Below are 14,795 nucleotides of genomic sequence, written 5' to 3'. Positions count from 1 at the left end.
AGATTTTAAGTGTTTAAACATGTTATAACTCACGTCTTCGTATGTATTTTATCAATTGAATTAAATTTAATCAACCATTTACTTACATATAATTAAAAATAGTTACTTATATAGAAACTCAAATAATACAAAGCCTTAGGAAGTCAAGTGTGTGTATTTTTATTTTATTTTGAGTAAATTATTCGTTTAGTGTCTAAACTATCGGTTTTGATTCGTTTCAGTACTCAAACTTTCGATTTTTTTTCAAAATCATACTTACAGTTTATATTTTGTTTCATTTTAGTATTCCGCCATATAAACTTTAGTTTTTGTTTTATTTTAATATCCCGTTCAAATTTAACGTTAAGTTTTGAAAACTAATAGTTTAGTATCCATCCATAAAAACTAATCGTTTTGAAAGTTTATGTGCTAAAACAGATCAAAACTAATAGTTTAGGTACTAAACACGTCAAGTTTTTAATGACGGAGTATTAACATGATATAAAAATTAGACGTTAGATATGATTTTTTAAAAATTAAAAGTTTAAATACTAAAATAGATAAAAAACCGATAGTTTATCCTTTTATTTTATAGTGTGATTTGTTGAGATTTATTAAATACCACTATCTTCAAATATAAATCATAAAATAAAAATAATAAGTTACAACGACAAATTAATTTTCTATTAATGAAATATCAATAAAATTATATGAGTTGAATAATTTTACGTTAAAAGAGTTAGTTTAAGTGGTAAACAAATTAATATCTCGTAAGTAGATTTCAAGTTCCAGACCTTGCATATGTAAAAAATCCTTATCGAGATACTCACCTATTAAAATTAGGTTTGCAACGTGGTTTGATTCAGATCCGTAAAAATAAATCGTAATAATTGAGAACAGAGATGGCAAAAAAAAAGTCAAATAATTTATTTGAAAAATAGGGTAAAGTACACAAATGGTCCTTCGACTATAGGACACTATTTTGTTGAGTCCCTCAACTATTTAAAGTTATAAAATGGTCACCCGACTATATATATGTTCCAAATTCATCATTTTTTTGTTAAATAATTGGTGACCGCTAAGCTAAACATTAACATGCTGGCTAGAATATGATAAGATCCTATCACAAAATTATTGAGTTGTATTTTGTAGATCGACTCTCCTTTTATATTATGTAGTCGAGTTGGTGTCTGAAATCTACGACGGTACCAATGGACATCATTAAAATACAACTTTATCATATCTGATTCAATAAGTTAACTTATAACCCATACAATCATCAATTTTAATAGAAAAAGACGAATTTTATAACATATGAATAGTTGAGTGATCATTTTATTACTTTTAATAGTCAGGAAACTGAACAAAACAATACCCTATAATTGAAGACACTTTTATAACTTTTAATAATCGAAAAACTCAACAAAACATAACCTTATTAAAGTACATGAGGTATTAAAGTATCGTTTAAGAGGCACTAGGTCCCTTAAGCAAGGTTAGAGTTTCGAATCTTGACGTTTACGAATGGAGCAAACTGGGTTGGGAGGGTCGCCCGCGCCTCTACAGTATTCGATCTAGATTAGTCGGTCAATATATTGTATATAAGTGATTAATTCAAAAAAATATCGTTTAAACATGTATCACACCTCTCAAAAATTAAATTAATTTGAAATATTTTTTTTGAATAATTTCATCACAAATAATTAGTTATCTACTTTAATAAATAAGTAACAAATGGACTAATATGAATAAAATGGGGCTAAAAACCAATGAGAAAACGAGTCCATGAAACGAAAAATGAAAACACCTGCTCCAAATAAATACCCAATAAAAATAATATTTATTTTTCTTATCCCAATAAATATTGATAAAATAAAAAATAAATCTAAGAATCACAGTTTGCTTGCACGTGGCGTCACTTATCTGTTTTCAGAAAGATAGAAGGGGTTAAGGACAGCTCAAAGCGAGAGGTTTTAATTACCGTCTATTACCGGTAAACCCCTCCAATCCACTGGCCAGTCCGGTTTTGTGGTCAATAATTATCGGATAAAGTATACAATAAGTCAATAAACTATGCTCAAATGATCATTTTTGATCATTAAAATTTCAAAAATTACATAATTTTCATTACTCTAATCAAAATATTATCAAATATTAATTTAATTTATATAATTATATAAAATTATCATTAAATTTTTCCTAAATTTTACAAAAAATGTTTAATAGTTTAAAATGTTTTATTTGAAATTTTTAAAAGTTCAATGATCCAAAATAATTAGTTAACAATAGTTTGATGACATATAATGTACTTTACCCATAATTATCATATTTTGGGGTTTAAGAGCTCTCTCTCTTCTTTTATTATACTTTTATATATAGAGTTTATTTCATGGTGATTTCTCTGTTTTTGTATAAATATTTGTTCTTCCACAAGAAAAAGTAAACTTGACAAAAGAAGAAAAATTTGATCCTCTTTTCATTGAATTTTATTTGATTTTCAGTTGGATTTGTTTGATTTCTCCGATCATTGTTCCTCAAGGAATTTTCTCGGCAAAATCTTCATTTTTTTCAATTGTTTTCTGTACATTTGAATATATGTTGTGTTTTTAAGAAACAGAAGATCGTTTCAGTTTGAAAGGCGAGTTTCTTTTCTTATTGCATCATGAATTTCCGATTGTTTCTGTACTTGAATTGTTGGATTTCTTTTCATTTTTTTAATGTTTTTTTGTGTTGAATTATACTGAATTACGACGCGTAATGATTTTTAAACAAGTGAATTTCGATTATAGCTGCGGTTCGGGTCGAGATCTGACCCGGGTTTTTCTTTTCACTTTTTGTTTCGGAAATTTTGACGGAAAATTTTAGAATTTCTGGTGAATTTGGAGGTTTATGGGATTTTGATTTTAGTTTATACTTCTTATTTAAGAAAATGAAGAAAAATAAGAAGAATAAATTCGAACCCTCTTTTGTTTAATGGTTTAGATTCTTGTTTGACTTTAAGATTTCCAATCAAATTTAAATTGCACTGTGGAAATATAATTTTTTTTTATCAAAGTTACGCAACTATATTCTTCTCTCTTGGATCTGTAATTTTCTGGGGTTTTTTTTCTTTCTAATTATAAGGTTTTGTTTTGGTTTTATCTATGAAATTATTCTGATATATGTTTGATTTGTTTATATGCAGTGAATTTGTAACTTTACATGCCGGTTAGCCTGAGATATGGTGTTTAAGAAGAGATTAGATTACGGATTCGATACCTTTGATGTCCCGATCGTGCCTCGTGCCCCTCGATCGAATCGGGTATGTTTAGTTCTTTTCTTGGTCATTTGGTAGGTTTGATCATGTTGAATTTTGATCTAACTTGATGAATACGTCGATGGTTGTTGTGTCGGTTACAGAGGAGGTATCGGAGTAGGCGGGATGTCGATGACAGTCAGATTTGTGCATTTGAATTGTTAGCTTCTTTAGCCGGGAAGTTGTTGCAGGAGAGCGAGAGTGCGGCTTGCATCAATGCGTCGGAAGGACATGATCGTGTTTCTATAGGTAAAGATGTTGTTAAACAGGAAATTCATTCCGATGATGATAAAACGTTGAAAACCGAATGTGTTGAGCAAGGAAGCTGTGAAGTATCTGAGTCGACTACCGAAAACAGTGACAATGTGAAGGGATTTAAACCTTCTGGAAATGATGCCATTTTGGATCGTGGTTTGATCAAGGCACGGCCTGCTTGCTCGGAGCAAAAAAGTGGCGATGTGAAGTCTATGATTCGCAACGGAAATGCAGCAGCCTATGAAAATTTTCATGGTGACAGGGATCTATGCACCCCTGATCTCGGGGATTTCTGTGATGGTAAAACTGGGAGTGGGTTTAAGCAAGAGAGAAATGGTAAGGGTTTGGACATCGGGAAGTCGAGTATTGCTAATACTTGCCCCTTGAAAGATCATGTTGAACCCGTTAATTCTAAACGAGCGTCCTGGAAAGACCGCATTCCTAATGCTTCTTTTTCAAGACATAGGAATAATATTAAGTTTGGTAGTAAAGATGATGACGAAAACTTTTCTAGATTTAATGGACTTAGATATAGATTTAAGGCTTCGAGGCCTCCGTCACGAATTGGAGATCGAAGGATAAGGAAGTTGCTGGCATCCAAGTATTGGAAAGTTGGTCCTAAGTTGAAGGATTCTGATCATTGTAAAGCTGGTGAGTAGTGTTCATTGCATGGTTTACATCTTACTTCGAACTTCATAAACATTTCTTTATGGATTCCGTTTTTTGTGTTTTCCTAGATGGAGGAATGAAGCCTCTGTATCATAAGCGGAAGGCCTACTATAATCACGACAGATATCAATACGACGTGCTCTACAAAAGGAGGAAACTCTTTGACCGTAGCTCGATAGTAACTTCTGATGGTGGAATCAGTAGTGAAAGTGTTTGTAATTCACCGCAGAAGGTTGTGGATGGAGACAAGGGTAGTTCTGCTTTGATGTCGCATGGAGGTGCTTCCCTTCTTCATTTACCTTATTCGTATTTTATGGTTTACGGATTTCAAGATCAAGATTTAACTAGTCTTGCTAAACTACTTTATTTTGCTCACGTAGCATGTCGGATACCCCCCTTGCTTACAGGTAACAAAGCATCCCACCAGTGCAAGGATTCTCACGGTACGGATAATTTTTTACGGACTGTTGTGTGTAAATCGTTGACGTTTACTGTTGTTTTGGAAAATGTCTTATTTGAGTGTTGTTCTTATACAGTGAGATTCAGCATTAAGTCGTTTAGAATTCCGGAACTTTATATCGAGGTTCCAGAAAGTACAACAGTCGGTTCACTGAAGGTATGGAAGTGCTGTGTTATTTTTTCGTCGACGAATATAGTTTTATTTAATTAACGAATAGTTTCTAACACTTTTTACCACCGATGTTACTTAAATACGTGCAGAGGACTGTTTTCGAGGCGGTGACTGCCTTACTTGGAGGTGGAATCCGTGTCGGGGTACTTCTTGAAGGGAAGAAAGTGAGAGATGATAACCGAACTCTATCGCAGACTGGTATTTCCTGTGAAGATAATCTGGATTCTATTGGTTTCACGTTGGAGCCTGGTCCTACAAAAGCTCCTCCGCCTGTGTGCTCTGAAGAAGCGTCCCTTCCGATATCATGTGATAAAGGTCCTGAAACTTTAACAAGGTGATTTCGATGCTTCAATATAGAATGTTGTGATTTTATTTCATTTATATACATTGTGATTTACCTATACCTTTGATAGTTTGAGTAACAAGCATCTGATTTCCAGATTTCCAGCCACTCTGGTAGTAGATACAGGGATTTCCGATGCCGCATCTCACCCGCTTTTACTGACCAATTCAGCACATCCTGTGGATACTAATCACGAACCGGTTTCCTCCCTAACTGACGCTCTAACTGATCAAAGTCTGTCGGAGTTAAGAGCTTTAGTTCCTGTTCCAGCAATGAATGCCGAGGCACTGTCCGTCATCCCTGCCAGCTCGAAAGCTCGAAAACCCGAGCTTGCACAGCGTCGAACTAGGAGGCCGTTTTCAGTCTTAGAAGTAGAAGCATTGGTACAGGCAGTTGAAGAGCTTGGTACTGGAAGGTGTGTCATCACATACTTGAAGAGAATGCATGCTTATAAAGATGTTGAGTTTCTAAAACTAAATTCATCGGGTTTTCTGTAGGTGGCGCGATATTAAATTGCGAGCTTTCGAGAATGCCGATCATCGAACTTACGTGGATTTGAAGGTATTGTACTTGAACAACAAGCATTAGTTCGAGAAAGTAATCTAATTTCTGGGATGTATCGATGTAACAAGTCTTATGCCGTGGGTATATCTTGTCGGTTTTATTCGTATCGAATGGTGCTAATAACACGCCGATACCACCTGCAGGATAAATGGAAAACATTGGTTCACACGGCGAAAATCTCCCCGCAGCAACGACGAGGGCAGCCGGTACCGCAGGAACTCTTGGACAGGGTCTTGGCTGCACATGCACACTGGTCTCAGCATCAAGCTAAACCACAAGGCAAACCTCAACCTGGGACTTTGAGGATCACAGACAAGGAATCAGATGGAAACGGAGTCGCGACTACGGTTCCGACCGCTCCGGTGTAAAAAGAAAAGGTAAAACATTGGCCAAGAGAGGGAGAAAGAAAGAAACATGTACAAATTTGATTCACATTGTCATGTAATATTTCCTCACACACACATTGCTACTCACTTGATTCATTTCCCAGCTTCCAGAGAACCATTGAAGCCAATTGATAGCTCTGTAAATGAAAATTCGACGAGAATAAGATTTGCTCTAACCATATTTTTACACTAGTGCAAGGCAACCTTGTGGTCGTGAGATCGAGTCCCACGGTGGGCAATTCATAATACTGGAGGTCTCCCAGTGAAGCTGCTCTCAACCTGACGTTGGGGGTAGTCTACTATCCTACCTCCCCTCACTCCATTATATATGGGAATAGGTTGTTCATTGATTCAATTAATACTTCTTTGTAAGACTAATTATTGAAACTAATCTTTGTAGTAACCTTTGAGTTGTGATGATTGTAGATTGTTTATCTTATTTTGGTCACTAAAGTTTAAAAATTTTCAATTTAATTACTCAACTATCAAATTGCTATCGTTTTAATCACTTAATTTATTTTATTCATAATTTTTTTGACATGACATTTTAATTATTATTTTATTAATATATAATTAAAATAAAAAAATTAAATTTAAAAGTTAGAGTGATTAGATTAAGAGCAATTTGAAAATTAAGTAATTAAACTAAAAGATTTAAATTTTAATAACCAGACTTGCCCGTCCAGCTCAGTTGGTAGAGCGTAAGGCTCTTAATTTTGTGGTTGTGGGATCGAGTCCTACGGTGGGCAATTCATAATTCTGGCTGCCAGAGGTCTTTCACGGTGGGCAATTCATAATTCTGACTGCCAGAGGTCTTTCACGGAAGCTGTTCTTAATTTGGCACTGAGGGCAGTCTACTACTTTACCTCCCCTCATCTCATTTCATATGAGAATAGGGTCAGCTAATTTTTTTATTTAAATTTTAATGATCAAAATAGGAGTGAAAAAAAATTTAGACTCCAGTGAGCAAAATAGGAGTGAGAAAATTATTTTTTTTCTTTAATATTTTTAAAGGTAAAGTACATAAATTATGTATCGATAATAAGACATTGTTTTATTGAGTTTATTAACTATAAAAAGTTACAAAAAATGGTCTTCTGATAGTAAAATGTTGCTTTATTGAGTTCATCGACTATTAAATATTACAAAATAATCATCTGACTATTCATATATTCTAAACTCGTCATTTTTTATTAAAAAATTAAAAGTATTAAAATAAAACAAAATTAATAGATCAGATACTAAACTTATAATTTACCCCATTTTATGTTATATTAAGACCGAGGATTTTTATATTGAAAAGAGTCAAATCTTTAAGTTAATGTTTTAAAATCAACATTAAGAGAGCCGTGGGCACAATATCTACGCAACCTTTAATTTGATTATGTATTTTTTTTTTGTCTTTCAGTTTCAAGGCTTCGTCTTATTAATTTGGATCGATTCAGGTCATATATCTGATTTTAACGGATGATTCTTTTAGTGAAAATTTTTTATATATAAAAAAACCCAAACATAAAATATTACCTACACGATATTAAATTGTTTACCACTTGAATTAAATCACGTTGGTTAATTTGATTATATATTTCTTTATTATTACCGTGAGATTCTTCAATTTTTGTGCTGAAAATCATAAATTATGATATTTAATACAAAGTTATTCTCAATAAATAAAGTAATCTTAAAAATGTTAGTTTGGTTACTTAAACGTTTATAACTTTATTAAGCATGTGGTTAGGTTGGTGTTATGACCACCAAGTTTGAAAAATTAAAAGGTAAACTACACATTCACTATTTAAACTATTAGTTTTGATCATTTAATAACTTGAACTTTTATTTTTTTCAAAATCATACTTAATGTGTAGTTTTCATTTTAGTATCGCACCGTTAAAAACTTAACGTGTTTAGTACTTAAACTATCGATTTTGATCCTTTTTAGTACCTACACTTTCAATCTTTTCAAAACTTAACGATAAATTTTGAACGGAGGTACTAAAATAAAATAAAAAATTGATTTTTGAACGGAGGGTACTAAAATAAAAAAAACTAAACTTCACGTATGATTTTGAAAAAATTAAAAGTTTAGGTACTAAAACATATTAAAACTGACAATTTAAGTACTAAACTTATAATTTATCCAAAATTAACTTGTAATATTAAATTGATAAAATATATAAATAATAAAAACTAATATATTATTATCTCAATTAAAAACGAACTACTACATCAATAAAACCAACGATAAAGAATATAAATGGTCCCAATTATAGAGTGATATTTTATTGAGTCTCCAACTAAAAGTTACGAAATGATCCCTTGATTATAAGATACTGCTTTATTCAGTCCTTCAACAAATAAAAATTACAAAATGATCGCCTGATTATTTATATGTTCTAAACTTGATCACTTTCTATTAAAAAATTGACGAAATTTTAGTTAGACGTTAACCTGTTGACTGTGATAGATAAAATATGATCTTAAAATCTCAAATAATATCATATCTCAATTAATAAGTTAATGTCTAGTTCATACTGCTATCAGTTTTTTAACAAAAAATTAAGAGTTTGGAACATATGAATAGTAGGGTGATCATTTTGTAACTTTTAATAGTCGGGGGAATCAACAAAGCATCGCCCTATAATAGGGGATCATTTTGCATTAAATGATTAATTTAAATTGAGTATTATTAAAAAATTATTATTAAGAGAGTTCAAGAATAGACATAAAATTTTACACTATGAGAACAAACTATAAAATTTTAGGGACAAAAATAGACTATTAATAGAAAATACAAAAAATATCTAAATTATATAAAAACTTTAAACTTTCAGAGGGCAATTGCCCTGCCCAGTGATGAACCGAGGGGGGGCGGTTTCCCCCCTAAAATTTAAATTCTTATATATTTTAGATATTTTCTTTGTATTTTATATTAGAAATATATTTTCATCTCCACTAAAATTATATAAGTTCACTCAACTTTAAAATTTTATAAGTTTATCCCTTGACATAAAATCATGTGTTCTGTTCTGACTCCGTCAAACCCTACTCGGTCTATCCCTAAAAAAATATAATTTATAACATCATATTTAAACTCTAGACATACTTTTAAAAAATTTAAGGTAAGATGCAAGTTTAATACCTAAACTATTAGTTTTGGTCCAGTTTAATACCTAAATTTTCATTTTTTTTAAAACAATACCTAACGTTTAGGTTTTGTTTCATTTTAGTACCCCACCATTAAAAATTTAGCGGACGAGTTGACGTCGCATAGCTCCAATGGACGGACGACCAATCCAAACGGTAGAGCATGAGAGGATGAAGAGTCGACCAACATAATTCAATTTTAGACCCATCAAACTGTGGGTCATGGAGATCAAGGATGAAGAAATAGAAAATGCCATTATCGGTTTGTGGAGATTGAGGTGTTTCTCAATGAAATAGGGGTCGGAATCGTGTTCAGGGGTCAAAAAGGTACATACTAGAAAGTTTGGGCTTCATCGATCGACGGATGCGATGATCGATAATTGTAGATGCGACGATCGGGGAGCATGTCCGTTAAGTTGTTAACGACAGAGGTACTAAAATGAAACAAAACACTAAATGTTAGGTATGGTTTTGATTTTGTTAAAAGTTTAAATACTAAAACGGATCAAAACTAATAGTTTAGGTACTAAACGCGTAGTTCACCCAAAAAATTAATAAGGAAAGTAAACAAATGATCCCCCGACTATAAGATACCACTTTATTGAGTCCCTTAACTATTAAAAGTTATAATATGATCCCTCTATTATATGGAGTTACTTTGTTGAGTCTCTCGACTTTTAAAAGTTACAAAATGGTCACCCGACAATTCATTATGCTTCAAACTCGTCCTTTTCCATTAAAAAACGAACGACCATCTGAGTTGGACGTTAACATGCTGACTGAGATATGATAGTCATTTGAGATTATAAGATCATATTTTATTATATCTCAATTAGCAAGTTAACATACATCTCAGACTGTCATCAAATTTTTAATGGAACATGATGAGCTCAGGACATAATGAATAGCCGTGTGACCATTTTGTAACTTTTAAAAGTTAAGGGACTCAACAAAGCAATTACCTATAGTTAGAGGACCATTTTATATCTTTTAATAGTTGAGAGACTTAATAAAGCAATATCCTATAATTAAGGGATCATTTATGTACTTAACCAAAAAATTTAATATCTCATCACATCATATCAATTAAAAGTTTCTTTTTATCCTATAATCCTGATAAATATGAAACAAGGGTTTACCAAATTTAATAAATGTGTAATTATTCCCATCTTATCACTCAATAAGTCAGCAATTAATGAAAATGCTAATCCAAAAGATGGTGATAACAAATCAAAGTGTGTCCCAAAGTTAAAAAATCATTCAGAATTTTGGGCATATAAATATTTTTTTAGTAAAATACATAAATGATGGTAATGAAGTTTTCGAGAATATAAAATAGTGGTTAGATTCATCAAATTATTATAAAATATTCATTGTAGGGTATAAAATAATAATAAATTTTGAGAAAATTTATGGACTATTTTATAACAATTAAATAACTTTAATAACCCTTTTGTAATAATTTGATTAAATTTAATGATCATTTTATAACTTTTAAAATTTTAGTGATTAGAAAGATCATTTAAGTATAGAAATTTATTACAAGTACAATCTTTTCGATCTTTCATTTGTTTACATCGTTACGATTAAAACTTGAAATAGTACACAAATGACAATGACATGTGACCTAAACAAGTTGAATAATTTCAATTTCAATTTTGGTTTTTAAAATTTCTTCATAAATTAGGTTTGAATTTATCGATTCTTTGAGTGATCTCAATGATAAAAAGAAATATAGTTACAAAATGATCACCCGATTATTTATGTGTTCAAAACTCGTTTTTTCTGTTAAAAAATTGACGACAGACTGAGATGGATATTAACCTATTGACTCAGATATGATAAAATATGATTCTAGAATCTCAAACGACTATCATATCCCAGTCAACATGTTAAGGTTCAGCTCAGACTATCGTAAACTTTTTAACGAAAAATGACGAGTTTAGAACATATGAATAGTCAGATGACTATTTTGTAATTTTTAATAGTCGATGGACTCAATAAAACAACCTCTTATTGTTGGAGGACTATTTTATAACTTTTAATTTTTAAAAATAACTCATTTAACCAATTATGAAAGTTCAATAATTATTATTTTAATGTTTAAAAATAAGATCTTTATCCATATTAACTTGTAACAAACAACAATGGTCCCAAAAATGAAGCAAATCACTTCCCAACAATGGCATTTTGGAACCAATTATTTCACCCATTACCAATTTCTCATTAAAAAACAATTTTTTAAATCACGATTTGTACATATTTATTATTTAGGTTGATTTTATTCGGTCCGATTTAAATTATTAACTAAATAGTAAAATATTATATTTAAATTTTAGTAAAATACGTGAAATTAATATAATAATATATATGTGTGTTTTTCATTAATAATAATGAAAAAATTATGTTAAAGATCATTAAATTATATAAAAATAATTTTTTATAAAATTATTTCCCTCAATTATAAGACGATACTTTGTTAAGTCTCCGACTATTAAAAGTTACATAATGATATATTGACAGTTGAGTGTTGTTTTGTTGAGTCAACCGAATATTAAAAGTTATAAAATAATCACTCGCTTATTTAGTATGTTTCAAACTCATCCTTGTTCATTAAAAATTTGACAACAGTATGGGCTTAATATTAACTTGATGATTAAAATAAAATAAAATTTGATCTTAGAGTCTTAAAAGGATATTGTATCTCAATCGACATATTGATCTTCTCCCTTCCATTTTCTTACAAAGTTTCATAGCAATCTGGTGGGTTTTCAAGGTTGTTTTTTTTAAGACATCAAAGAATCTTGTTTTGTTCATAGTTGATGTATATATATAGGTATGTTCGTATATATAGGTATGTTCATTTCTGGTTTCATTTCTCTTCAAAGAAGTTATCTTTTTTAGTTTCATTTCAAACCCAGATTTTCCTATGTTTGATGGTGTCTTGTTTTGATGTTTTTGGGAGTTTTGAGAATGGAAGAAACATTTTGATTTAATGTTGGAATTTCTGTTTCCCCCGCCCCCCCAGGTTTGTTTGGTGAAGTATTTGCCTTTAGAAGTTCAGAATTTCGGATTTTGATAGTCATGGATGGATGGTTGAAGGGAGTTTATAGTTTCGTCGGGCCGGTAGACCGAGTCGGACTAAATGACTGTTCGGTGTTGGCCTTATCCGGTCGGGATTTCGATAACCGGTTTAAGAATGGAAATGGTGTTGATGTTGTTGCTCCTATGGAACCTGTTCCGATCCCCGGAGATGTCGAGCCTTCCTCGAGTGGGGTCTATGAAGGAGATTCACACGAGGATTACGACTTTAGCGATGAGGTTCTGAAGTACATTAGTCAGATGCTAATGGAAGAAGATATGGGGGATAAGACATGTATGTTTAAAGAGTCCTCAGCAGCACTTCAGGCTGCGGAGAAGTCGTTTTACGAGGTTCTCGGAAAACATATCCGCCTTCTGCTGGATACGAGTTGAACCTTTATGCCGATCGCAACCGAGAAAGCTCTGATGGAAGTCATGATCAAAGTTGTTCAAGTTGTAGTAGTGCAAGCATCAGTGGCTTTAGTAGCAGCAATGTAGTCAATCCCGGGTACAACCGTGATTTCAATGAGCAAAGGTCTTTAAACATCTCGTCTCAGGCCAGTTCAACTCGAAGCTCAGGCCAGTTCAATGGCGTTGCCGATTCTCCGTTGAGTACTTTAAGGATTCCGGAAATATTTAGCGACAGCGAGTCAGCCATACAATTTAGAAAGGGGTTTGAGGAAGCAAGTAAGTTCCTTCCGAATGGGAGTCTGCTTGTCCGCATTCAGGACGACAGATTGTTACCCAAAGAGCTGAAGGAAGAGGCTAAAGATGTGGTAGATAAGGTGGAGAGGATTGAGATCTCTCGAGACAGATCGAGGGGAAAGAAGAACCCTTATTCGGAGGATTCGAGTTTACAGAGTGGCAGGAGTAACAAGCAGTCTTTAGTGTGTACCGAATCCTCTGTAAGCCCCGAAATTGTGAAAGTGTAACTGATCTTCAAAAAGTTTTGCAAGATGAAACGAGCAAGAGTGCGCAGCACAACGGAAAAGCGAAAGGGTCTGATGGTGGAAAGGGTTGTGCGAAGAAATACGGAGGTAAAAGGAATATGGTGGATCTGAGAGCTCTGTTAACTCTTTGTGCGCAAGCCGTTGCAACTGATGATCGGAGGAATGCAAATGAGCTGATGAAGCAAATCAGGCAGCATTCTTCACCTATGGGTGATGGGATGCAGAGGGTGGCTCACTATTTCATCGATGGCCTTGAGACACGATTAGCTGGTTCCGGGACACGGATTTACACTGCCCTTATCACGAAGCCGACTTCGGCTGCTGATGTTTTGAAAGCTTACCATCTGTATCTTGCTGCTTGTCCTTTCAGAAAGCTATCAAATTTCTTCTCGAATAAGACGATAATGAATCTAGCAGAAACTGCAACTAGGCTTCATATTATTGATTTTGGTATTCTATATGGCTTCCAGTGGCCTTGCCTTATACGACGTCTCTCGTCTAGACCTGGAGGACCACCTAAGCTGAGGATTACAGGGATTGATTTTCCACAACCGGGTTTCCGCCCGGCAGAAAGGGTCGAGGAGACAGGGCGCCGTCTTGTGAACTATGCAAGGACTTTCAAAGTTCCATTCGAGTTCCATGCTATTGCACAAAAATGGGACACCGTTCAAATCGAGAACCTTGGTATTGACCGTGACGAGGTGGTTGTTGTAAACTGTATGTACAGGCTTAGAAATGTACTTGATGAGACTGTGATTGTCGAGAGTCCGAGGAATAAAGTTCTCAACTTGATCAGGAAGATGAATCCTGATGTTTTCATATTGGGAGTTGTGAATGGTGCCTACACCGCGCCGTTCTTTATCACGAGATTCAGGGAGGCTCTCTTCCACTATTCTACTTTATTCGATATGCTCGAAACTAACGTGCCTCCTGAAATTCCGGAAAGGATGCTGATCGAGAGAGATATATTCGGGTGGGAGGCAATGAATGTCATCGCATGCGAGGGTGCAGAAAGGATCGAGAGGCCCGAGACTTACAAGCAGTGGCAGATGAGGAATACAAGGGCCGGTCTCAGGCAGTTGCCACTGAATGAAGAGATCATGAAGACAGCAAAGGAGAGGGTGGATACATGCTACCACAAGGACTTTGTAGTCGACGAGGATAACCGCTGGTTGATTCAAGGATGGAAGGGTCGAACCGTTTACGCACTCTCGACTTGGGTTCCCGCCTCTTTGCATTCGGATGGCAGCCATCGGTAGTTACGATTTAATGATGGACTGGAAATTGATATTGTTTACAAAGAAGGGTATAAGTTGATCCATTTAGTCCCCTCTATTATAGGGATTGTGCCAATTGTACAGGGACTATTCCGAACAAGTTTCAATAGTAAAGGTACTAATTTTTAACAAGTTTCAATAGTAAAGAGACTAGTTTTATATATGCATGGAAGAAAAAAACAATTATATTTGCAAAATAATGAAAAAATCATCTGCAGAAG

General features: G+C 33.5%; 1 protein-coding gene and 1 pseudogene across 1 annotated transcript; both read left to right on the top strand.

Moving 5' to 3' along the window:
- Positions 1-3,173: 3,173 nt before the first annotated feature.
- LOC120156369 (telomere repeat-binding protein 3-like) lies at positions 3,174-6,288 on the top strand. The gene is made up of 9 exons (XM_039167680.1): positions 3,174-3,280; positions 3,379-4,180; positions 4,267-4,476; positions 4,579-4,641; positions 4,735-4,814; positions 4,919-5,163; positions 5,270-5,587; positions 5,670-5,733; positions 5,880-6,288. Exons 1-9 carry the CDS (start codon positions 3,200-3,202, stop codon positions 6,102-6,104), a joined length of 2,088 nt encoding a protein of 695 aa, XP_039023611.1. The 5' UTR covers positions 3,174-3,199; the 3' UTR covers positions 6,105-6,288.
- A 6,032-nt stretch (positions 6,289-12,320) lies between these two features.
- Positions 12,321-14,595, top strand: LOC120156368 (annotated as a pseudogene).
- The last annotated feature ends 200 nt before the right edge of the window (positions 14,596-14,795 follow it).

Source organism: Hibiscus syriacus, unplaced genomic scaffold, assembly GCF_006381635.1.
Source record: "Hibiscus syriacus cultivar Baekdansim isolate YM2019G1 unplaced genomic scaffold, ASM638163v2 tig00111215_pilon, whole genome shotgun sequence".
Classification (NCBI taxonomy): domain Eukaryota; kingdom Viridiplantae; phylum Streptophyta; class Magnoliopsida; order Malvales; family Malvaceae; genus Hibiscus; species Hibiscus syriacus.
Note: the sequence above shows the minus strand (reverse complement) of the source record. Positions and strands in the feature narration are given on the sequence as shown.